Source organism: Podarcis vaucheri (genome assembly GCF_965113315.1).
Source record: "Podarcis vaucheri genome assembly, chromosome: 3".
Classification (NCBI taxonomy): Eukaryota; Metazoa; Chordata; class Lepidosauria; order Squamata; family Lacertidae; genus Podarcis; species Podarcis vaucheri.
In genome coordinates, this window is record NC_138761.1 from 41,683,818 (window position 1) to 41,709,916 (window position 26,099).

Below are 26,099 nucleotides of genomic sequence, written 5' to 3' on the forward strand. Positions count from 1 at the left end.
CAGCTTTGTTTTGCTTATGATTGGTACTTAAGATTTTATTGTTATTTTACTATTATTACAAGCAGCTTTGAGGAATTTGATCAGCAAGAAAGTGCAATGGCATTTTTTTAAATGTATGAATGAACAAAGTTTACAAATAAGCTGTCTTATTATAATTACTTTAGCAGGTCAGTTACAAAGATACATAATCTATCAGGACAGATTCAGCTAAGAAATAGCATAAACTAAAATGAGCTTGTGAATGAAAATTCTTTCTTTCTTTCTGGCCTAGATACTCAGATAAATATGCATTTCTCTAATGCAAGAAAAAAAATATTTTGCCACGTTTCATTTTCAGTTCTCAGTATAAGGACGTAAAAGGAAAATGATTCTGTCTTTGTTCATCCCTACAGTTATAAGTTGCCAAATATTTGCCAGAGGATTTGGCAACATGGTGCGATAAAAAAACTATTTTCATCACATTATTTTTTGGGGGAAATGCTGGCTTAATTTTTTATTGATGTGGAATGGCGGTTAATGACACTAAACCAAAGCAAAACCAAAACTATTAAAGTGGGAAATAAAACTTCTTTCTGTATCTTCCACGTTTAAAGGGGCACAAATTATGCTCAACAAAACTCTTTTTCTGTCTAGGATCTGGAAGCTGCATTCAGAAATGATGCAAGATCAGATCAGAAGAATGTTTATTTGCATCAGCAACTAGTCATAGCAATAAAATAAAATAAAATACAATGTACTGAAGATAGAGGTAAAAGCTTCTAGGGGCTTACAAATGTGATATAAGTATTTTCTACAATGTTCAGGTCAAGGCGTATGTTTGGTACAGTCTTTTGAAAGAGGCCGCTGTGGCTTAACTACAACTAACAGAAGAACCATACAAACTATAATAAAATGGATCTCAAATACTGGTCCTTTAACACAATTGTTCTTACTCCCCTCAATGGAGACTCAGAGATGGATTTTTGTTCGTATATAAGATTGACTGGATGGTTGCACCATGACATGAGGATAAAGACAGAAGTAATGCTTCCTGAGTGTCTGACTATGGCCCAGCAATCAAAAGCATCACACACATCTCCCACTTCCTTTTCCTCCTCCTCACTTGAGCATTCCTCTCCTTAGTTTCAATCTCAGTGCAAATTGTGGTTAGAATTACATCTGTACTGATATTTCTGCTATCCACTGTGATACCAAGCCACAGTTTGCAAACCCATGCCTAACTATCACTGCAAACATGATCACTTTACCATCAATATGCATTATTTCTGCATGGGATAGTCACTTCCCTACACCCACATCGTAAAGAATAAAAAAGAATGTTATTTGCGTTTAGTAACCATGCACAAGTCATCTGTTCAGAATTTCTGACTTTTTAGAAAACTGTTTTATCACAGGATAGTATTAGGTGCTAGTCTTACTCAGAGTATACCTACTGAAGTTAATGGACATGACTACTTTTGATTCATTTTAAGCAGGTTCTAGTCAACTAACTTTTACTCAGAGAGGACAAACTGAAATCCATCTCATACGTGGTAACCCTTTGTAATGAATTAAACCATATTCACAAAGCAAGTTTCTCTCTTCCATAATGCAAACTAATCATTCCCACCTAATTGCCAAATGCATCTACTTTGAGTACGGCTAATGTTGACTGTCACTTATATAAGCTGGTTCAGGGGGAGAGAAAAGAGTGGTTTTCCTACTAAAACCACCTCCATCCAGGTACTTTTCCTGTTCTCAAGTGTACACATTTTTTAAGAGAGTGTTCTATTGGCAAAATGCTTTCCTCCTGAAAATGAAAAGCCAAGCCTTTCACCAGCTGTTCTTTTAATTCAGCTTCTCTTTTCCGTTAATAAAAACATATCAAAATGCATTTCCCCCTTCCTTTTCAGTATTAAACAAGGCAGAAAAAATACAGTGCAATTTCCCCTAAAATATTGTTAACCCACTCCTTAATACGACCGATATACTTTGTGCCCAGACAGATATTAGAAGCTGCACATAATGCTTTGATCAATATGTATGTATTTATTATTTACAATACATATATGCTGCCCTTCATCCCCTATGGATTCCAAAATATGAAGTCTAATATACGCATGTTCATTTGGGTTTCACAGCAGCTTAGGATTTACCTGTGCATGTATAAGCAAAACATTTATTCAACTGAAAGACAATTGTTACATCGCTGAAGGAAGAGCGAAATCTTGGTTAGATAACCTAAGATGTACTACCAAACTGTTAAAACTTAATCTGCAAACAGACGGTTCTTTGTTGTTCATAACACACATCAGTAAGAGATTTGTTTCATTGCATTAGTTCACTGAAATGAAAGGAAATAATCAGGAGGTGGTTGTTAATCATGCTGCTACCACATATGGTTTGTAAACGGAGAAGGCTTTTGATTGAAGAAACATTAGAGCAATTAGATGTTTAGAGAAGTCTCTAAGATGGGGAGTTAGATGTTCTGCAGGAGAGAAGAAAGCATTCTTTTCCTTCAGCTGCCCTGAATATGATATTAGCTGTCTGGTGGCAGGATGGCCATGGAATTGCTTTGAAAATACAGTACCTAAAATATTTGCTCTGAAAGAGATTTATCCATTCTAGAAATTTAAGGCCAGCTTCGCTATTGATACTCAAATGGTCAAACCACTTCTCTAGCCTGAGCTTTCTTTTGTAATGTGTGATTCTGTTTGATGTACTTTATAACACAGGAAACAGTCGTTTCAAATTTTGATTGGGGGTAGTTATTTGTATCATATGACCTGACTATTAGCACCTTCCATTATTTCCAATTCCAGGGTTAATTCAAAGAGCTGGCCATTACCTCTAAACCACTAATGGTTTAAGACTAGAACATCCAATGGGCCATGTCCTCCCGCAATATTCTCAAAGCACCAGCACCATAAGCTCAGTTAGGAGGTACTCAGAGGTAGACAGAAGTGGGCCGTCTCCATAGGGGCACTCCGACTCTGGAATTTCCTTACAAAGCAGATCCACTTCCTGATGGTATTCCATCATGAGATAAAACTAATTTAATTCTGGCTTGTGTGAATTCCTAAACTCACTATATATTTTTTCTTAATGTGTGTCAGTGATTTTAATTATGTTGACTTTAAGATGACTTGGTGTTGTTATTGGGAATGGACAGGTGGGCTATAAATATTTCCAACAATAAATGCAAATGAAGAGCCATATAAGTCTTGAGTGATTTCATTTATCAAACAGGCAATATTTTCTGCTTAATTACAACTAACACGACTATCCCACCTCCTGCAAATGAAACTGACATAACAGATTTATTCATAGTATGCATTTAAGTAAACTGAGAAATGCACACGATTTATTTTAACTCAACAGAATTATTCAAAACCATGGGTGGGGAACCCGTGGCCCTCCAGATGTTGGGATACAACTATCGGCTGTTGAACTACATCTGTAGAGCCACAGAACCCCATTCCTGCTCAAAACCAAACTGAAAACATCTTACCTTGACAAAAAGTAGCATTAATTCTTTTGTAACCTTGTGGACAATCCACCACTTGGCTATATCCAGGGTAAGCTAAATTTGAAGATTAAAGAAAAAACATTAGTAAATTACCAAGGGATACAATCCTCCAAAACAGAGTCTAGAAGGCCAGGAAAGTGCCATGAGTTCACATGCTCCCCCTTCTTTGTTTGCTCTAATACACATTGAGTCCTTCCTCTAAGCTGTTCTAAGCCTTGCTTGCCATGATATCTAAATCAGGTGACTATGGTTAATGGTAAGCTGCAAAACTAGGTTTGCAACCCTATTTAAAACCATTGTTGAGGCATTCCATGCCAAATCGACCAAATCTGGCACATGAAGGTTACATCATGCTGTTGAAATTCTAAAGAGACATTGTACATGTTGAAATGTATGCCCACAACCTATATATATACAGTGGTACCTCTGGTTACGGACTTAATTTGTTTTGGAGGTCCGTCCTTAACCTGAAACTGTTCCTAACCTATAGTACCACTTTAGACAATGGGGCCTCCCGCTGCCACTGCACAGCCGCTGCGCAATTTCTGTCCTCATCCTGAGGTAAAGTTCTTAACCCGAGGTACTACTTCCGGGTTAGCAGAGTCTGTAACTCAAAGTGATTGTAACCCAAGGTGTTTGTAACCCAAGGAACCACTGTACAGTGGTACCTCGCGTTAAGTACTTAATGGTCCATTCTTAACCTGAAACTGTTCTTAACCTGAAACTGTTCTTAACCTGAAGCACCACTTTAGCTAATGGGGCCTCCTGCTACTGCTGTGCTGCCGGAGCACGATTTCTGTTCTCATCCTGAAGCAAAGTTCTTAACCCAAGGTAATATTTCTGGGTTAGCGGAGTCTGTAACCTGAAGCGTATGTAACCTGAGGTACCACTGTACGTGTATGAGAAAGAGAGCGAGAGAAAGGTTTACAAGGGCAGGGCCACCATCTCTCTGAAAAGTTGTGCAAGGTCACATTTCCCATAAAGTATGTGTTCATTCTATTTGCCATAGAATGAGATGCATTCTACCTACAGTTATCTTGAAGGGTTCATTTTTAAGTCCTTGATCTCTTTTTAAAAAGTAGTGTGCTGTGTGCCAAAAGTAGCTGAATTAGAGCAGAGAACAATGGTCCAACATTTATAATGTTTCCATTCCCCTCCCAGTTATTTCTGCACCAATTTGCTTGGATCTTACGGACCACAGGTACACTGCAACATTTTTGTTGCAGCACTCTCTATTTAAAACTCTTTTTAGAAGTCTACCTCCACATATCCACGCTCCAATGTGCTCTTAACATACTTTGGTATGCAGGGATCACTTGAACAACTATTGCAGCCTGAGGCAGAATGTGGGGTTAAACAACTTTATTGTTTAAAGTACTCCGGGGTTTGCTGTGGCAGAAGGAAAGGATCCATGCACTGGGGAGCCCAACTACTGACCCAATATCTCCCTCCAGCCCACCTGCTGAAATCAGGAGAAGTTGCCAACGGAAAGGTTCCACCATGGTGTGGGCCAGACAGCTGGGTACAGCAGCAGTGTTGGTTTGTGATACATACTCCCCCCAAGTTATGGCTGAGGTCTTAGCATGCCTTAGCAAGACCCCTTATGGGTCCTGCCCAATGGCAAAGTTGTGATGAATGTGGGCATTACAAAAAATGACATATCAAGGTAGCCACTAGCACTGGCCAATTTGAACCATGGATAAATGTCTTTATGGCTCTTTCAATCAGTAGCCAATATCTATCCAGATAAAGAATCAATCTTACAAAGTGAGAGAAGGAGAATCTGCTGGCGGTGTGAACATGGGTGCAGCTGTGGCCCAGGGTTTCCTTTCCAGACCAGGCTGCAGACCAGAGAAAAGCAGTCTTCAACCTGGTCCACGCCCAGGTCCTGCCCCTGCTGCTGAATGGCCCCTAGGGCCAGCTCAAGCCTGAACTGTGGCATCACCACTTTGCAGGGAACAGTCCGTCCCCCCCTCTGCCAGCCATGCAGGAAGTGCAACACCACCCAACACAGAGAGGCTGCAAACCTGCATTTTCATACTTTGCAGCATCAAAATGCATTAAATAATGATGCTGATCATCTCTTAGTACAACATGCACAGTTCAGTCCCATATTGGCATTATTAAAATATGTCACTCTCATGGCAAGGTCATGAAGCTCAAAACCATAAAAGATTCCAAGGAAAGCCTTTTTTCATCCAACATGATTACGGTCTGACAAATAATACAACTTTAGTAAAGTAAAACTTCAAAATGTCATGGGAATAAAGCGACCCTGAATCAGCATCCTGTGAATGAGTCAACTACCAGGCAAGGATACCAGCTTAATGTCAAAAGTGTTAACAGCTTACTCAGTTTCCTCTTAGTGCTTATTTGGGATCTATGAAATGAGAGCATATGCTCATCTTCATAGGAAATTAGTAAGCACATTAATGTTTTCTTTCTTATTTTGCCAATTGACAAAGGAGATTTAGACTGAAGCCAAATACAAGAAGAAGAAAAATCTCTTTTTGTTAGCCATTGCATTATGAGTGAACATACTTCCATGCTTCTGAGCAGCACACTAATTACTTAAATGGGTACTGTTTCTGTTCCTACTATTGCCAAACACTAATTGCCTTCCTGAAAAACAATAGCAGCGTACAGTGCTATTTTTTAAAACTCAAAGCTTTACTCATACCCTTATGTCCCTATGCTGAAAAGGACATACATACGCTTACATTAGCTCTAAAGATGCTACATTATAGTGTAGGCCAGTAAGATGAAAACAAATCTGAAAAGTACTTACCTGGTTTCTTTGGACATTTTTGGCATTTGTTAAAGCCCCAGGAAGTACCCACAGTCCCACAGCAATCTTCTTGCTTTGAGAGCCCAGGGAGTGCTTTACCACACTAGGAAAAACAAGTTGAGAAACCTCGGGTTAGTGCTGCGGAAAAATAAAACATATCTAGAATGCTGCTGCTTAAATCACCATGACATAATTTCACCCGAGTGCAGAGCAGCCAGCACTGGTCCTTAAGTTACATCACAGCTTAGGCACAGTTACTGATAGCACTTTCTTTGTCCTAGCCTTCAAAGAACTACTTCGCCATGACTTGGTCCTATGCTGCCACTGTAAAGTTTTTAAGCTGAAACCATAAGAGTCCCTAGGCCTGCCCATGTGGTTCTTCTTATGTTTAATCGTTACTGTAGTGGCATGAGACAAAGCAATAAAAAAGCAGCTAAGAGTGTAAGAAGAGCCTGTTGAATCAGTCCAGGAATCCTGTGGGAGACCCACAAGCAGGACCTGAGCACAACAGCACTTTCCCTTCCTGCAGTTTCCAGCAACTGGCATTCAGAAAAATGACTGCCTCCAACTGTGGAAGCAGAGCGTAGCCACCATGGCTAGTGCCACTGCAGTGCCAGCCTGCCCATGAGGCAGAAGTAAACACATGGTGGAAGCTGAAGTGGTGGTTGTCCCTGTGAGCGCCTTGCCCACCCCACCAATGGCAGAGAAGCAGAATGCCGCCAAAAAGAGAGGCGGCAGGACATTCCCGTTTTGCCTCAGGCAGCGAAACAGGAGGAGCTGCCCCAGAGCCATTGACAGACTTATCTTCCATTGACTTGTCTAGGGCTCTTTCAAAGCCGTCCAGGTTGCTTCCTGTGGTAGTGAGTTGCATAGTTTAACTGTGTGAAAAAGGACTTTTCAAAAATCTGTTCCTATTATCCTTGTGGCAAAATCAGACCGGTTACTATACCCCAGAAAGCAGACTGAATTGAACAAAGGCTTGGTCTTGGTTATAGCTCATAGTTAGCTAGGACCTTAACCACGAACCTCAGTTCAGGTGACATACTAAACAAAAAGGATTATGGAGGACATGTGAATATCATGCAAAATGTGAATGACAAATGAAGCAATACATCATTAAGCAGCAAATTTCCAACCTATTCATTCTTCATAGCAATCCAAATATTCCCTTATAAAAGTATATGAAATTCATCTCCTTCATCGTTTTTATAAGGAACAAACCATGTTATTATAATTTCTTCCCTGTCAGCCCCTATATTGCATTTTACATTAAAATGGTTCTAGTTACTTAAGTCACTGCCAAGTTTATGCTCTGTTTATTGCTCCATTGCTGGACTGAAAAGACAGACACACCCTTTCCTCTCTCTGGATAACTTACATGTAGAGCTGAGACAGACCTAAAAACTTAAATTTGATTTTGAATTCACAACCGCAAAATAAGCCCTTGAAAGTATCTGTTTTTGGCCTTTTCACCAAGAAACATCAGCTTACTACCCACAGATTTTAAATGTCATCACAAAGGTCAGTTCCCCTGCCCTACAGCCAACTTTTCAAAATCTTAAATTTCTGCATTTCAAAAGCCAGGTATTTAAGTGAAAATATTCAAGTGTCCTAATTAGAGATGACTTGTTAGCATTTATAGTCAGATATAATTATTATGAATGCAAGATGTTCAGTGAACTTCAAATTCCAGCAATAAGCCACACTGCCCCTAGTTTTAACAAATTAGTAGGACAAAATGGCTGAATGACGGACACGCATATCTAAATGTTCCATTGCCACGAACTCAAAAGCATCTGGTAAAAATTGATCAGAAACTGAGTGGTAACTCAGTCTATCAGTTTTAGGATTTCTACGTGCACGACAGAACTTCTCCCCCCCCTCTCCTTCCCCTGTGCACCTTCTGAATTTGTTCTGATGTTTCCTGATCCCCTGGAGGACACTGACCATTGTTTTCAAGATTATAGGTTAAATCCAGAATTTTTCTTCTGTGAAAAGAAGAGACTGAGATCCAACGGAGGCTCCTACTGCAGAAATGGGACAAGTTCATTTCTGCTGAGTCCCTTTTCTCCGAGTGGCTGCCAAAAGCAGACAATATGATAGAATTCCAATTAGACTGTGATAACTTTCAGAAGAATGTCTGCACATTGTGTGACGGGGTAACAGACTGAAATCCAACAGGTCTGCAGACTCATTCACGTTGTGACAAAAATAAAATAAAATTCTATAGCTACATTAGCTAGAATTACTCAGGGGAAAATATTTTGGAATTCAGTACGTTGGTCACTCCATTAATCAAACAGCATATTGAAGCTATGATAAAGACAATATCAGTTCTTGGAGTTACTTCAAAAGAAATTGTATATGAAATGTTTTACTGTTGTTTCATTTTATTGTACAAATTTTAAATTTTGTTGAAAGCTACCCTGAAAACTCAGTTATAGGGCAACCTATAAATATGCAAAACAAATAGATAAGTGGGGTTATACCACAGAAGACTTTAACTGTTTATTAAGTGTATATGTCAGAAGAACAAGTGTGTCTCCAAGTGGATGACAGCAGAATGATCTCTTGTGGAAGGTATCAGTGAAATAAGTTTTTCCTGCCTGTGTTTTCTGAACACTGTATGGAAAAGAACATAAATCTGACCTCTGAAGGGTTTGTAAGTAAACCATTTTAACTTACCAAACTTTTGGTCTTTTTCTATACTAAGGGAAGTGGGAAACTTTGGAAGGAACTTACAAGGGCATATTTTAAAGGTCTAACATCCTATTTTTCCACACTTTACTTTGCTACATATTTTGTGATTTTAAATCTCTGCTGGGGTTCTCTCACCAAAGACTACTTGCCCCAAACTTGGATCTTGGCTTCCAGTTAATTCTCCTTTTGATGCCTATTTTTCTTTCCCAACCAGCTCTTTTGCTCTGATAATGTGGGAAGAGAATCAAGAAACTGGTCACAGCACTGGATAGGCTCATATGTTACTCTGAAAGAAGACATCCCAAAATGGAATTGCATGCTCTATCAGACATATTGAGATGAGTTTATGGTCCTTATAATTGGAATCCATTAACATTTGGGGCAGTTAGACATAATCTGTGAGGGGAAACTAGACTTCTGTTGTTTAGCCAGCTATTTACAAGCATTAAAGTAATCTTGCCTGACATGCTTGATGGGAGGATTTAAAATCATGCTGTGCAGATACCTCAAGTTACAAAGAGTGAAAAGGAGGGCAAACAGGAAGCAGACCAATTGGCACATTCCATAAAGGAACACAGTGCTGGAGAATGGGAGGATCGGCTGCATTACAGAATATGGGGTCAATTTGTCTGATTTGGTGGTGGATATTTTCTTCAAGAACACAGGAAGCAGGCTTGCTGATCTGCTAAGCCTCAAGGTTATTGTTGTTTAGAAACAAGCTATCAAGGTACCTCTGGCTTCTTGTGATGCACTTGAAAAGCACAGAAAGCTGGAACTGGTAGTATTAAATTCAAAACAGGAACTATAATGATACTGTATCACAAATGTGAGGCTTTGGTGCTTACCTAGCTAACACCTGTTCAAGGTAAAGTGTAACCCTAAATCTACATGAGATGGACAGGGCATACCAGAAAGCCAACAAAAGGGTGGACTCTTGTGTAGATTCGTATAGATCAGGGGTCTGCAACCTTTAAGACAAAAAGAGCCACTTGGACCCGTTTCCGAAGAAAAAACAACAACTGGGAGCCACAAAACCATTGCGACATTTAAAACAAATATAACACTGTGAACGGCTTACTGTGCTTGACTATTTCCTGAGCGGCTACAAAACTAGCATATGTTGTGGAATTTGCAGACTTCACCCAATTCTTGAAATTATTTTTGCTCCTATCAACCTTCCTCATAAGTTCTGCAATGGCTTTTCGTCTCTCATCTCCATCTGGATATTTTTCAGCAAAGGCTGTGTGTTTATTGTGGAAATGTCTTGCAATATTTGACTTTTTGTTGTTTGCAAATTTCTCACCATATATTAAGCATACTGGTAAACCAGTCTTGTCAGTAGAGAAGGCAAATGATTCTGTCCATGTATCATTAAACATTCTGTTTTCTTCAGAAATTTTTCTTTTCTTGCCTTTATCCATGGCTGGCCTATCGGGGGTCCAAAAGAGGGACGTAACTAGAAATCAGAGGGCCCCATAGCAAAATTTGCTATGTCCAATAATCAATGCCCCAAAATGCCATAGAAAATTAATCAGGGCCCCAGTGTACCATAAATCATAATCAGTGCCTGATGTAAATAATAATTAATAATGAGGGCCCAATGTCATCCTCGTCATTTTAAAATAACTTTTTTTGACACTTTTTAATTATTTTTTTGTTTGACCCCTCAGAATTACTCCTCCTCATAGAAATAAACGTTAAATTAACAAGTTACCTTTTTTTGAGTGTGTGTTCTTCACTCCCCTTCAAAACAGTGACCAGCTTACATGCCCCCTTTCAATGCAGCCTGCTTACAGCCCTCAACCAAAATGGCCGCTCCCGCGACTCCCACGTGCGCCCACAAAGATGGCGCCGACGATTTTCCCTTATCGGTGCCCTTTAAAGAAATGGCCGCCGCAGCTTCAACCCACGCCTAGAGGAGGCTAGAGAGGGAGAAAAGCGGGGGGGAGGAAAGCAGCGAGGACGGCAGAGAAGGACTGCCGGGAGTGGAATCCCACACACCGCGAGGGGAAGGAAGGGAGAGGGTGCGAGCTGGAACGGGGCAAAGAGGGCGGTCCCCGGTCGTGCCTGGCCTTAAATGGGCTAGGCCACGCCTCCCCGGCCCCACCGATTGGCGGGCAGGGTTGCAGGGACGCCCGGGGATTCCCCTGTTCTCGCGGGGGCAAAAGGCCAGCCCCCGCGAGTGGAGTGTGGGAGGGGTTAGCTCGCAACCCCGTCTCCTCTCTAGCTCGGAAATGGCTTTGCGGAAAATGCGCCTCCTCCCCTCGCCTCCGCCCCGGAGCCGCGGCAAAGGCGTTAAAGAGCCGCATGCGGCTCCGGAGCCGCAGGTTGCCGACCCCTGGTATAGATAGTAAGCACTGATACAGAGTACCAGTACATAACCAGAGAAGTCAGTGTGGTTTTGATGGATCAGTCAAATGACTTAATGGTGGGAACAAAAAATTTGGGAACTCTTTGAAATCCTTTTGGCATGACAAGGGAGCCAGCCAATCTGGTACCTTGTACTAAAACATAATACATTGCCTAACATTCCTTCTTTGCTGCTGCATTCACAAGAATTGCTGGCCCATGTTATACTGCCTGCATTGCTGGTTTCTACTACTCTTTCAGTTCTCTTGAACTGTTTGTTCTTGACTTAGTTTCATGTGTGTATGTGGTAAATGTTACCCATTGTTATTGGCCAGTATCTTTTGAAGTGTTCATTAGAGAATAAAATTTGAGGTGCTACAAATGCAAGCAAAATTTAAAGTCTTAGCCATAGATTTGAAGTTTTCTGCCAAAAACACTCATGCAACGAGCAATAATGAATTTGATTCATCCACTTCACATTTTTCAATGGCTGAAATCTGAAGGTTTCTTTTATTGTCTGAGTGGGTAGTACTAAATGTTCTCAGGCTTAATCACTGGTGTTTCTGTGAACCATCCAGAGTCTTGGAATTTTGTAGCTTCTGCTTGTCATATTCTACAGATGGAAGAGATTTTCATTCTGTGAAATAGACCGGTCTTAAAGCTAAATTCTGTTTTGACTGACTCAATTTTGGACAGATCTGCAAGTAATAAACAATGTTGCCTTTTGTACAACCAGTACTGGGCCCTTGGGATAGAGAAGACTCAAATAAAGACAGACAAATAAATTATAAGGTAAAGTATGAATTGTGCCATATTTATCTACCATTCTCTTCTTCACTATTTGAATAGCTGTCTTCCATCAGTAAAAAGGATGCTTTTATATTGCACTGCATTTTGGTGCTTTAACTCTTAAGGAAATCATTTTTGAAATTCGCTCCTAGCCTATTCCTCAAAAGCTCCTGAAACCTTATAAATACCACATTTTTAACTTAAAAAAGATGTTGACATATTACTTAAGGAGGACAGACAATTTTTTAAAGTGTCACAGAATGAGATCCATAAAATAAGGTTATTTTCCTATTATTTATTACCTGCCCTTCACCATAAGGTCCCAAGGCAGGTTACAACAACAAAACAATATAACTGAAAACACAATAAAAACAGCCAACCACAGACAACAATCATCAGGTTAATTTACAGTGTTCAGGAATGTCACAAAACATATTTTCAACTGTCACAAAGCCAGGGTAAACTGGTCAGTCTTCAGCATAAAGCAGAGGTTGAAAAAGCATGATATCAGATGCCCCTCTGAGGGAGTTCCTCAATGCTGAGGTTTACCACAGAGCCTTTCCTGAGCCACCAACTCCTCAAGCTGCCAAGAGTAGTGGAACAACCAAGAGGGCCTCCTTTACTGACCAACACCCAGGATGGAATGCAAGGAAGGAAGGAGGCAGCCTTTCAAATATTTGGGGCCCAAGTGGTGTAGATCTTTAAACAGGAACGCGAGCATCTTGAATTGGTCTCAGAAATAAACTGGCAACCAGTGCAGCTGCTTTAGAACAGAAGTAATATGACTTCTAGATGTAAATCTGGCTGTTATCAGAGCATGGCCTGCTGCTTAGTTGTGACACCCTCCCCATCAAATCCCTTATATAGGAGGGTCCACCTGGTTAGTTTGCTGAAGAGCTTGACTCCTAGTAGTAGTTAAAATCAACAGAGGAGCCCCTCTTGGTACTTTCTCTACCTTCAAAAGCTTGTGGAAGACAAATGAGCAATTTCTGAGGCAGCCCCCAAGCTGGGAAGCTTTCTGTTGAATGCTGAAGATTCACCTCTTTACCCTGGCCATTGACATTTGTGATCTATATTGTGATTTGTTTTAAACTGTTTTAATGTTGTATTTTACATGGTTGCGACTTGCCTGGGATCTCACGGTGAAGGGTGAGTAACAAAATAAAATAGTAACAGTGATAATATTAGCAGCAGCAGAAGTGATGATGGTGATGATGATGATGATGATGATACACTCTTATTTAAAAGGCTCTCTGTTGGCTGTCACTGATTTTAATTTTGGCAAAGGTTGGCTGACGTATAATATTTATTAGGTTTTTAGCATGTTTGCATTTTTCTCTTTAACTAGTTGTGAACCTAAGCAGGTGATCCAATATCTAAGATAGCTGGCGAGACACACATTTTAGTGCCACATTTTAAGGGCCACCCCAGTTAGTGTCAACAGAGGTTGCTGCTGTTGGCATTGCGCTGCACTGCTTGTGAAAGGAGACAGACTGAACCGCTGGATTGTACCAGTTCTGAGATCCTAAACTTATGGTGGTGCCTTAGTTCCACAGTTCACAGGACTGGGCCAGTGATATCTGAATACCCTGAATAAAAAATGGATCATTTAGTAATAAACTAAACTGCTGTGGAAGTTTAATATATCACCTCAATATTGGTTTAGGTGTGGTATCACTTGCACTGACTTTGGAAATTATTGCTTATGAGATTGTAACTGCTGCACATTTCCACATAAAACCATAAGCAGGGATATATCCAGCACACAATCATTTGGGAATTTAAGTTTGCTACTGTAAAGATTTTTTAAAAACAAAACAAAAACTGGCAACAGTAAAGCTATTGTACTAATCCCATAGCGCTGATGAGCATCTAAAGTTAGAAGAAACAGATTGACTGATTAGAGTAAAGCAGAATATTAAGATCGAAACATTGCTTGCGGGACAAGGAAGCAGGAATCCCTGCATCATTTCAAGCTATTCCAGTCTGTTACCAAGTCAGGCACTGGCTGCCTAAAAGGAGGCAGAACAATGCCCCCGCCCAAGTCTCCATCAGTTTCAGCACAGCTAAGCGAGTTCAGGAAAGGGCTCTCACCATGATGAACAGCATCACAGCAGTGCCAAACCACACTGGCTGTGAGGATCAGAAAGCCTTGGTGGATTCCTGCAGTTTTGTGACCCATTTGCTGCCTTTTGTTGTGTGTTTTTATTTAAACAACATAAAAATATAGTCAACAATAAAGTGATATTACATGTTTGAATGGCGTTGAAATCAGGTGATGTTTTGTCTGTGAAGTAAGCCATCGTGACCTTAAGATTCAGCTCAGAGGCTATACATTTCGTGTACCACAATAATGTCAGTTCCAAGGTGAACAGACACACCCTTGAACTCTCCGCGGAGCAGGCAAAGTCATTTCCCTCATTTTTCATTTTAAAATACATAAAGTACAAAGACTTGTTTAGCTGTATTGCTGATAAAATTATCGTATTTCCTTACTGAATAACTGACTGTTATGCTGAGGAATACCAACCAATACAACACTGGCACATAAACCTATATAGTCTCAGATGAAGAGGAGAGAAACCCTTAAATACTTCCAGATTTTCTCCAGAACTTGTACAGCATTTGTTTTGGCTTCCATTGAACATTCTTCTTAAGCAAGCAACAATCACTGCATTTTCCTTTATCAACTAATTAAAACAGTGTTTGATGCTTTTGCTATTTGATACATATTTAATCCTCTGATATTATGGAGCACTGATATGGCAAAGTAAACATATCCATGCAGATTTCTGACAGTGTTTGCTTAAGACCTCCTGAAACCAAGCCCTGAGCTTCAAGGAATTCCAGGCAATTATAACTATTCTACTTTATGAGATATTTTGACTACACTTGAGGAAAAGTCCTTCAAAAAGTGCAAAGCATCTGATTTTACTTGAAGAATAATATTTTCTAAAATAATAACAATGGTAAATTACAATGTAGCAGTTTGAAATATAGTTGGGAGACCAATGAAATGAATATGATTTACCTTCCCTAAGAAATGTTTGCAAAACCTGCCTGCAAATGGACAGATCTTTCCTCTGTACATTACCAAGTACATGCCAGTATATTACTATGCTAGGTTCAAAATATTGGTGTTAGTGTACAAAGTCCTCAGTGATCTAGAACCAGGTTACTGAAAGGGCTGCCTTGTCCTTTATACAGTGACCAGATCACTGCAATCATCAGGAGAAGCCCTCCTGACGGTCCCACAGCTATTCATTTTACTTAACAAAATTTATGTATTGATTATTAGAAAAACTCGTAAGTGGTTTACAAAAGTATAAAATATTCATGAGAAGAAACCATTAAAAGAGCTATTTTAAAACATTCAAAAGATGATTGAAATCCTCAGAAGATACACATGTAACTTCTACATGTCTCAATAAACTTGCCTAAACAATGATGTTTTAACAAGGTGCTGAAAAGAGTACAGCAAAGGCAGTTGCCTGGTGTCAATAGGCAGGAGATGCCAAAGTGTAGGTGTGCTGCCACACCACAGGTCAAAGTGGGCGTGGCTCATATGTGTTTAGTTTTTATGCGGACCACAGCTTTGGAACAGTGCTCCTATAGATATTATCATGGAGCTCACATCTTTAATCAAAAACCAAATCCAAACTGAGGGGTTTTTTCTGTTCAAGAGCAAAAAATTCCAGATAAGGACGCTGTAGAATAAGCACATCAACCAGCTACTCTCTCGCCCCGACCTAGCCACTGTGATCCACGCGACGGTCACCTCCAGACTGGATTATTATAACTCGCTCTACGTGGGGCTGCCCTTGAGACTGACCCAGAAACTCCAGCGGGTGCAGAATGCTGCAGTGAGACTCCTTACGAGGTCTTCGCTGCGAGATCACATTCACCTGGTGCTATACCAGCTGCACTGGCTCCCGGTGGAGTACAGGATCAGGTTTAAGGTGCTGGTTTTAACCTTTAAAGCCCTATACGGCCTAGGACCCTCGTACCTACGGGACCGCCTCTCCTGGTATGCCCCACAGAGAAACTTACGGTCTTCAAATAAAAACATCTTGAAGGTCCCAGGCCACAGAGAAGTTAGGCTGGCCTCAACTAGAGCCAGGGCTTTTTCGGCCGTGGCTCCGATCTGGTGGAACACACTGTCACAAGAGACCAGGGCCCTGCGGGACTTGACATCTTTCCGCAGGGCCTGCAAGACAGAGCTGTTCCACCAGGCCTTTGGCCAGGGCACAGCCTGACTCCCTCCCTCGGCAATCTTCGCGGAGCTCTGGCCCAATGGTTGCCAGTGGCTTGAATTAATTAATTTTATAATGAATGATTTTAGAGTGTTGTTTATGCTGTACTTTTGTACTGTTTTATTGTTGTTAGCCACCCTGAGCCCGGCTTCGGCTGGGGAGGGCGGGATATGAATAAAATTTATTATTATTATTATTATTATTACTGTTTAGCATCTAATATCTGCATAAAATTGCATGCAAACTGTCTTAGTTATAAAACATGTCGCTCCTGCATTGGTCTCTACAACATAGCAGGTGCTGCAGCCTAAGTAAATTGTGTGGTCCTCAGTAATGAAAACCCCTGCATTAAGTGAATTAAATTAATACTATCCAATTTAAGCAATATCAGTGGCTACACCCAAATTCAGCAATTATAGCCAAACAGATGCAAATATATTGAATTTTTTTTAAAAAACTGAGCCTTAATACATAAACTCTTGACACATGGTAGACATATGTATTAAATTATATTTCTCCTACATTCAAGCGTCCCATAACAATTTCAACACTCATTAATCATGTGGAAAATTAATAGGGCACACATTAGCAGTACAAACTTTATTGTCTGTATCACTGACGCTATAAACATATTTTGAGGAATAACAAGATATTGTATGTCATAATAAAGGCATTTTTATTAGAATTAAAATGAAAAGCAGCTGAAAGGGGAGGGAGTCAAGGAAAAGAAACATAAACTTGCTTGTTTGCTTGCTTTTAATAAGACTCAGTTGACCAGTGCTCTAAGCTGCCAGACTTCTTGGCTTCCAAAAAGACTCAAAGTATAGGCATGGAGTTGACCAATATTCTTAATGGTACGGAAAAAACCAGCCTGTGGACTACAATTGAATTACTTTTGGATCATAGCTGCTGCTGCAAATACATTTTCCAGTGCCAACAAACTGTATGACAGCCAACAAATTTTAAAATATGAAACACTGTCCTGCCTCCTTAAAGGAAACACATCAAGACTCCAACAAAGAAAAATGCTGTACACCTGCACGAAAAGGAAGTACCATCCCAAAGCAGTTTCCTTTCCTCTTATTCATTTTTTTTAACCTCCAACCCTATATTCTCTCTCTCACACAAACCCACACCCACACATCCCAATACTAAATGAACTGAGAAACTCACAAACTGATGGCACAGAAATGTTGTGTTCTCAATTTCTGCTTCTGAATTCCAATTCCCCATTGGCCCTATGCACTTCATTCTTCTCAACATCCCTCAAAACCAAGAACCATTCATTTGATTTGATATCTGTATGCTGCTTTTCCAAAACAAAGATGCACTCAAAGTGATTCACAAATATGAACTGTTACCAATATACCGGTAATCATATGACAATATCAGTAGGCAGAAACAGACAATTCAATAAAAATAATTATGCAGTTCAACACAAAATGGGGAATGGGAAGAAATTTGTTTATTTCACATTTAAATGTAAGCCTACCTAATTCATACTTTCCAAAATACCGGTAATACACAAACTAAACACAGGTATCCTTCAAAATTTGCACTCAATTTTTTTTAATGTCCTTCTCCAACCATATAAAGCATCCAAAAATGTGTGTATTACAGAAAGCTTCACACAGAAAAATGTGGAAAAATGCCTTCTATTAGGGAAATCTACATCCAAAAATCTGTTTATTAGGTGACATGCGTCTGAAAGTGCATAGAAATCTTCATGCAGACTTCTAAAAAATTTAAATCACAAACAGATGTCGAAAAGGGGTGAAGTAAAGTTAGAAAAATGAGAAATCTAGAAAGCAAAAGGGTCAGATTTATCCATTCCTAATATAAAACTATAATTCAAAAATAATGTGTAAGGAACAATCCAGTGCTGACTGACACAATCCCTCTGTGTAAAGCACTATATTATTCTATGGGGAATAAATCAGTCATTTGATTCTGTACCTGCAATCTAAAATGGCAAATCCAGGAGCAGTTTCACCACAGCTATTTGTCTTAGCCAGCCCTTAAAAGATATTTAATACAAGTCTAGTGATTTGAGGTAACAGCCAGCATGTTACCATCTTGTCAGTTCTGTACTGCAGCATCCATAGATCATATTGATTATGAATGCACAGTTCAGATCCAATTATTTGTTTCACTCAGAAACTACAGCTTACTAATGAGCATAATAATAATAATAATAAATTTTATTTATATCCCGCCCTCCCCAGCCGAAGCCGGGCTCAGGGCGGCTAACAACAATCAAATAATCAAACAATCAAATAGTCACATAATCTAAAAATATTTCATTATAAAAATTAATTAAAATCAAATTGATGGCAACCAATTAAGCAAAATTCTGTGCAGGTTGCCAGAGGAGGGAGTCAGGCTGCGCCCTGACCAAAGGCCTGGCGGAACAACTCTGTCTTGCAGGCCCTGCGGAAAGATGTCAGGTCCAGCAGGGCCCTAGTCTCTTGTGACAGAGCATTCCACCAGGTTGGAGCCGCAGCCGAGAAAGCCCTGGCTCTAGTTGAGGCCAGCCTAACCTCTCTGAGGCCTGGGACCTTGAGGATGTTATTATTTGCAGACCGTAGGTTTCTCTGTGGAGCATACCAGGAGAGGCGGTCCCGTAGGTACGAGGGTCCTAGGCCGTATAGGGCTTTAAAGGTTAAAACCAGCACCTTAAACCTGATCCTGTACTCCACCGGGAGCCAGTGCAGCTGGTATAGTACCGGATGAATGTGATCTCGCAGCGAAGACCCCATAAGGAGTCTCGCCGCGGCATTCTGCACCCGCTGGAGTTTCTGGGTCAGTCTCAAGGGCAGCCCCACGTAGAGCGAGTTACAATAATCCAGTCTGGAGGTGACCGTCGCATGGATCACAGTGGCTAGGTCAGGGCGAGAGAGATAAGGGGCCAACTGCTTAGCTTGGTGGAGATGAAAAAATGCCGCCTTTGTTATAGCTGTAATCTGCGCCTCCATAGAGAGGGAGGTATCGAAGATTACACCCAAACTCTTAACGGACGGTGCTGGCACTAACTGCACCCCCGCAAGAGATGGGAGTTGCCCCCTCGATCCCATATCGTCCCGCCCCAGCCAGAGGACCTCTGTCTTCGAAGGATTTAACTTCAACCGGCTCCCACGTAACCATCCAGCCACAGCTTCCAGACATCTGGTCAGTGTGTCTGGGGCCGAGTCAGGATGGCCATCCATCAACAGATAGAGTTGGGTGTCATCAGCATACTGATGGCAACCCAGCCCAAAACTCCGGACAAGCTGGGCGTGGGGGCGCATAAAGATGTTAAAAAGCATCGGGGAGAGAATCGCACCCTGAGGCACTCCACACGCCACCCTCTGTCCCCGACCAGAGAGAAACGAGCGCAGCCATTGAAGGACTGTGCCCTGGATCCCCACGTCGGCAAGGCGGTGGTCCAGGAGTTCATGATCGACCATGTCAAAGGCTGCTGACAGATCTAGAAGAATCAGCAGCCCTGACCCGCCTCGATCCAGCTGCCTACGGAGATCATCTGTTAGGGCGACCAGAGCCGTCTCGGTCCCATGACCAGCGCGGAAGCCAGACTGGAATGGATCCAAAGCAGATGTTTCATCCAGAAACCTACCAAGCTGTGCAGCAACCGCTCTCTCAATCACCTTACCCAGGAATGGAAGATTCGAAACCGGGCAGTAATTGGATAGATTTGAGGGATCTAATGATGTTTTCTTTAAGAGCGGACACACCACCGCCTCCTTCAGTTCCCCTGGGAATATCCCGGTGCCAAGGGACAAATTGATGATATCCCCCAGGGGGGCCCGCACCTTGTCTGGACACGCTCTAATCAGCCATGACGGGCACGGGTCAAGAGGACAGGTGGTGGGCTTTCCAGCTTGGAGGAATCTGTCCACATCGGCTGGAGATATCCGGTCAAAGTGGTCCAATACTGGACCCAAGGACAGTCGAGGGGCCTCCAGTTCCTTTATTTTAGTGCAAAGCACAAACAGTATTTTTTTTTTAAAAAAAGCATCTACCACACACACAAATGAGAGCATACCTGTTGTTCTATCAATAACCAACACAAAGAAACCTTCCATATCAGAAGAATCAGGTAATAAACAAGTCAAGTATACTGTGGACGCTCAGGTTGTGAACGTGATCCATGCGGGAAGCACATTCTCAACCCGCAGAGTCCGCAACCGGCAGGGCCGCGTCTGCGCACAAATGGGTCATGATTCAGCGCTTCTGCGCATGTGCAAAGTGCGGAAACCCGGAAGTAACCTGTTCCGGTACTTCCAGGTTCGGCGTGGTGCTCAACCCAAAATCGCGCAACCCAAAGTGTCTGTAACCCATGGTATGACTGTTTAGGAATTAACAAGGTCCACTTGCAGTTTGAGCTAATGCAAAAATAGCCAACTTCTGTATAATTCTGTTGGCATCATTTGCCAACAAACCCCTGAATTTAATAACGTGGGCTAATTATCATTTCCCTTCAATGGAGCAGAAAGAAATTTATCACAGTTAGGGGAAATTTCAACAAATAATTAGATAAAATATTGATGTCACCAACACCACAAATGGTGGTGTTGCAATGCTAAGCTGCAATGCTATACCGACTTATCTAAGTGGATGTGTGATCAGAATTATTCCCACATAGTTCCTTTCCACTGCTCCACTACCAACTTTTGTGGGTGGAATTACCCAATTTATCCCAGAATACTGAACAAAGATGGAGCGGGCAGGGTGGAAGAAGCATTAAAATTCTAATTTTAAAATGAAACTGCAAGACTTAGGGAAAGTATTCAAATGGGTTTTCTTATGAACAGCTCACTTATTCAAGTGCAGCCTGACTTTGTGGAACAGGATAAGAATCCAATGAAAAGAATATGCATTTGGTGCTGTCTTGGCACTAATCAAATGCGGTGAATAATTGACTCCATACCAAATGGCATACTGTCTAACATTTCTTAATTTTATACAAACCTGCCTCTGTGGGTTTGGTTTCTAACTGTAATTCTTTCTATGCACAACTGCCTGTGCAACATGTGCTCTAGCCAACCTCTTCTCCATACACATTCTACACCAGACGGGAGTAATAATTTTAACAGTATTGCATCAAGACAGTCTCTTAGCAAGGGATGCGGATGGCACTATGGTCTAAACCACAGACCCTAGGGCTTGCCGATCAGGTGGTTGACGGTTCGAATCCCCGCGACAGGGTGAGCTCCTGTTGCTTGGTCCCTGCTCCTGCTAACCTAGCAGTTTGAAAGCACATAAAAGTGCAAGTAGAAAAATAGGAACCACTCCGGCGGGAAGGTAAACGGTGTTTCCGTGCACTGCTCTGGTTCGCCAGAAGTGGCTTAGTCATGCTGGCCACATGACCCGGAAGCTGTACGCTGGCTCCCTAGGCCAATAAAACAAGATGAGCGCCCCAACCCCAGAGTCGTCCATGACTGGACCTAATGGTCAGGGGTCCCTTTACCTTTACCTAGTCTCCTAGCAGACCATTTTGTTGTGCAACCCTTCTTCCCAAATGGAATCCAAGGCAAAACTGATTGAACAGGCACTGCCTTAGAGCAGGGAGATCAAAGTCAAATAGGATGGCATGACAAACACTCTCTGGTACAAGTGTAATTTGGACAGCGGCACACAGCGACATTGAGCTAAGAAGCAACACGTTTTCCTCCTGTACAGAGGTGTTTTTCCCCACATGTGGAGAACATACAGTAACAGAAGTATTTGACCAAGACATTAGGCTTTACATTTTAAAGTTCTGCCTTGGAGTGGTTGTGATTTTAATAGATGAAGAGTGCTGATTATTCCTGAAAGCTCTATCTGAAACTATGCCAGAAGCAGAAATCTACGTGTGTCTCGTTTTTCAGCAGGAAGGGGGTAGAATAAGGATAAAATCAAGGGAAACAGGCAAAAGAACCACTAGAACTCATGGTCAGATTAAGGAAATAAAAAGTTTGCTTTTCATTTCTTTTAGATTAATCGCAGATGAATCGTAGAGTGTTAAAATGTAATGGCTTCCATCACCTGCTGAATTACCAAGCAGGTCACTAAAGGCCATAATTATTTAAGTTTATATTTCCTTGCTTTCTGGGATTTGCTTCTCCCTCCCAATCCTTTTTCCTTCTGCACCATATTTTAGATTGCAAGCCTGAGGGCAGTGACTCTCTTATGTTGGTAAACTGTGCTGGGTCCCTTGCATAGGCTGAATACTAGGGCAAAGATGCTTTAAATAAATAAATCTTGTTTACAGAAGGAAAAAGGAAACTCGTGTTTAAGAATGACACAGAATACAGTCCATCAAAATATTATACAATATCATGGATGGTTTCTAATACTTGAAGACTGGAAATATCCAAATTAGATCATCCAAACGGGAGTTAAAATTGTTACAGAATATAAGCACAAACTGATATAGTACTAATGTCTTCAGACACAAGACTATATATTTACAACACATTATATAAATTAAGAATCTAATAAACACAACACTTTTGTAATGCTGGATAGAAGTCACAAGACTAATCCGGTCTTGCAATAGATTATATACTTTGCCAAGACATACATATGCATTATATTACCAGTCTCGTTTTCAGACAGTAAAATCACCTCTGATCCCAAAGTAATTAATAAAACATTTTTGAGCACCGAATCTAACTTAAGAAATCCACCATGCAAGAAAATACATAAACACTGACAACTGCTGAGCAAAGTAGTATTATGGAGATTACCCAGCACAGATATAAACATTTGAAGTGATTACATTAAATGAATACAAAATGGGGAGGTGGGGTTGGTAACCCATATATGTTCCCACCAGTTGCATCAGAGCAAGTATTAAATATGTCAAGAAAATAAATTCATCTGTTTATCTTGAGAAGTCATCCAAATCTTAGTAAGATATTAATATTAAAATGGTCTCAAGGTAATACAAATAGAATTTGGGATTTCTCTCATTACACACAAAACCAAAATATTCTAGAAGATCACATGAAAAGTTCTGGATCAAATTTAAATGCTATTAGAGCAATTAATTGGGGCAGAAGACCAGAGTCAGGGTGGTAATGGAAAGTTTCCAAAACTAAATCCGTGTGCTTCCTACAGCTTTCAGATCACCCTTCTTCAATATTTAAGTTCTCCTCAATTCTATGAAGTATGCGGTGCAAAGTTACGGAATTTGCATGCACTCTATTCACTGTCTAGAAGTGTCAGATTTTTAAAAATAAAATTCAAGACATTATAGATAAAACTAAGCAAAATTACAGGTATTCTAGTTTACTATATTGTTGGCAACAGGAATCCTAGAATACAGTGGTACCTCGGGTTAAGAACTTAATTCATTCTGGAGGTCTGTTCTTAACCTGAAACTGTTCTTAACCTGAGGTACCACTTTACCTAATGGGGCCTCCCGCTGCTGCTGTGCCGCCACTGTGCGACTTCTGTTCTCATCCTGAAGCAAAGTTCTTAACCCGAGGTACTATTTCTGGGTTAGCGGAGCCTGTAACCTGAAGCGTCTGTAACCCGAGGTACCACTGTACTAGGACGCAAAGGTCCACTGCAAAAAAGCTAAAGCAGTGATTGAGTGAGCTCACACAGGAAGTGTTTACGTAGAATCTTCTGTTCACACTCTGCATACCATAGCTAAACAGTTGAAACTAAGGAGAGGAATTCAAAGATAAACTTTCTTAAAGAGCTCAGTGCTTCAGAGCCTTCAATGGATTGTTACAACTATAGAACTTGATAGAACATTGGGGTTTGGTGGGATGTTCTCTCAGGGTCCTTTCCAACCCTGTGATTCTTGATTGTAAGAGTGGATCCACCAAAGTAGTCAAACCAGAAGGACTGGAACTGGCAAAATGATAGGGAAATTGGTCACAGTCACTAGGTACTTCACAGCCACTTGTAAATCAAGGTTTATATTACTTCTCTCTCCTCCAGTGTCTGTGAGGTAATATATATCTAGGCATCATGACTAGCCTTATCCCTCATGAATACTTTTTTTTAATCCCTGTTAGAGCCTTCCCAAATTGGTGGACATCACTACCTTTTGAGGTGATGAATTCTAGTTTACTTATGTGCTGTCTTAAGAAGCATTTACTTTCATCTGTCCTGATTATTTTTCACTATACAATATCTACAATATTTGTCTGACTGCAACTGTAAACAGATTTAGCTGTACATATTGATGCACCATTAATATTTTTGTTGATATATGTGGGAGCTGTGCTCTCCAGTTTTTGCAACAGTCAGACCATCTCCATATACCCCGAATTGCACACAGAGCTGCACAGTGAAGGGGATTACGAATCTATGTAAACATTTTGGAGCCCTCTTGGAGTTTTGGATCAGTATCCATGTGTGAGAGATTACTCTTCTAAAGTAATAATAAATTTATATATGTTTAGGTGTGAAGAGGTTACTATATATCATATATAATAGGATTTGCTTACCAAAAAAAAAAAGGAATTTAGTTCAGTAACAACAGCACTTAAAAAACTGGAAGAGCAAAATCAAATCCACAAAATGAATTCTGACATGGCAAATATGGCCCATGTTGTTGCTATTGAACACCTGGCTTTTAGGCCTACCTGCAGTATGCCAATTTTTCTTTTTTTTAAAATAGCTTAAATTGCCCTTCTGGAATTAATGAATAAAATGTTCAAAACAAGTTCTCTTCCCTCCCTGCTCATCTCTATATTCTCTCTTTAGTTTCCCCTATCGTAGCCTCTTTATTCTTTGCCATTTTTTCTTCCTTTGGGTACTTTCACAGAGCCAACATTGGCGTCAAGCCCAGGGCTTACTTTGTGCCAGATGTATTCCGTAAACACGCATCAAGATGGCAATTGGATAGTGAGATGATGGTGAAGTTCATACTGGGACTTTCCAGTAAATCTTATTCTATTTCCCCCATTTCCGACTTCTCTTTCTTAAGCTCTTATTTTCTCTTCTCCCCTCTTTTCTTCTCTTTTGAATATAATTGCTACGGAATAATAACCTCTGATTGTAATACTCTAAGCTTTATGATGATATTAATACTCTGAGCTGTGCACTGAGATTCAAGGGGTTCAAAAGATTAATAGTATTAAGGTCTTCTACAAAAATGTTGCAGACCCCCTGGCCCTCCAGATGTTTTTGGACTCCCACTCCTATCTGCCACAGCCAGCAGGACCAGTTAGTAGGGATGGTGGGAGTTGTTCAACAACTGGAAGGCCATGGGCTCCTCATTCCTGCTCTAAACCAAGAATTATACTCTTCAAGACTATTCAAGGTTAATTAACGCAATTCATAGAATAGTAGGTTAAATGCTGGTATCACACTCTTCCCAGATCTAAGAGCAAACAGAGTAACAATTTCAGGCATCATATATTCCCATTCAGAATGTCCAGTCCCTACAGCCTTTCTGGAAGGATCAACAGCAGCAGATTCCAATTCATCTCTCAAAGTTGTATGTACATAAAGCTGATGCTTTGTCAACTGCAGTGATACCAGTACGCTTCATAGAATAATTCAATCCACTGAAGAGAACCTCATTCAAAAGAGTCAGATTTGGACCGGACCCATTGTACTTCAAAAGCAACTTTGTCTAATTTATGTGAATTAACATGCTTAATAAAAAACACCCACACCCCCAGGATAAGCCCTAAACCATTTGCCCAATAAGTTAAATCACCAACAGCAAACAGCAGAGGTTTCTTAGTTAGGAACTCTCTCCTGA

The 26,099-nt window shown here is 40.8% G+C and overlaps 1 protein-coding gene and 1 long non-coding RNA gene across 2 annotated transcripts in view; both read right to left on the minus strand.

Moving 5' to 3' along the window:
• LTBP1 (latent transforming growth factor beta binding protein 1) overlaps positions 1-26,099 on the minus strand; it is a 186,046-nt gene that overhangs the window by 87,263 nt on the left and 72,684 nt on the right. Inside the window, 2 exon segments of the mRNA XM_082216221.1 lie at positions 3,491-3,562; positions 6,297-6,399. Coding sequence (XP_082072347.1) covers positions 3,491-3,562; positions 6,297-6,399 — 175 coding nt within the window.
• Positions 10,300-11,048, minus strand: LOC309528660. The gene is made up of 2 exons (XR_014217865.1): positions 10,711-11,048; positions 10,300-10,424 (listed from the first exon to the last, which is right to left on the minus strand). It is a non-coding gene; the product is annotated as an uncharacterized lncRNA (long non-coding RNA).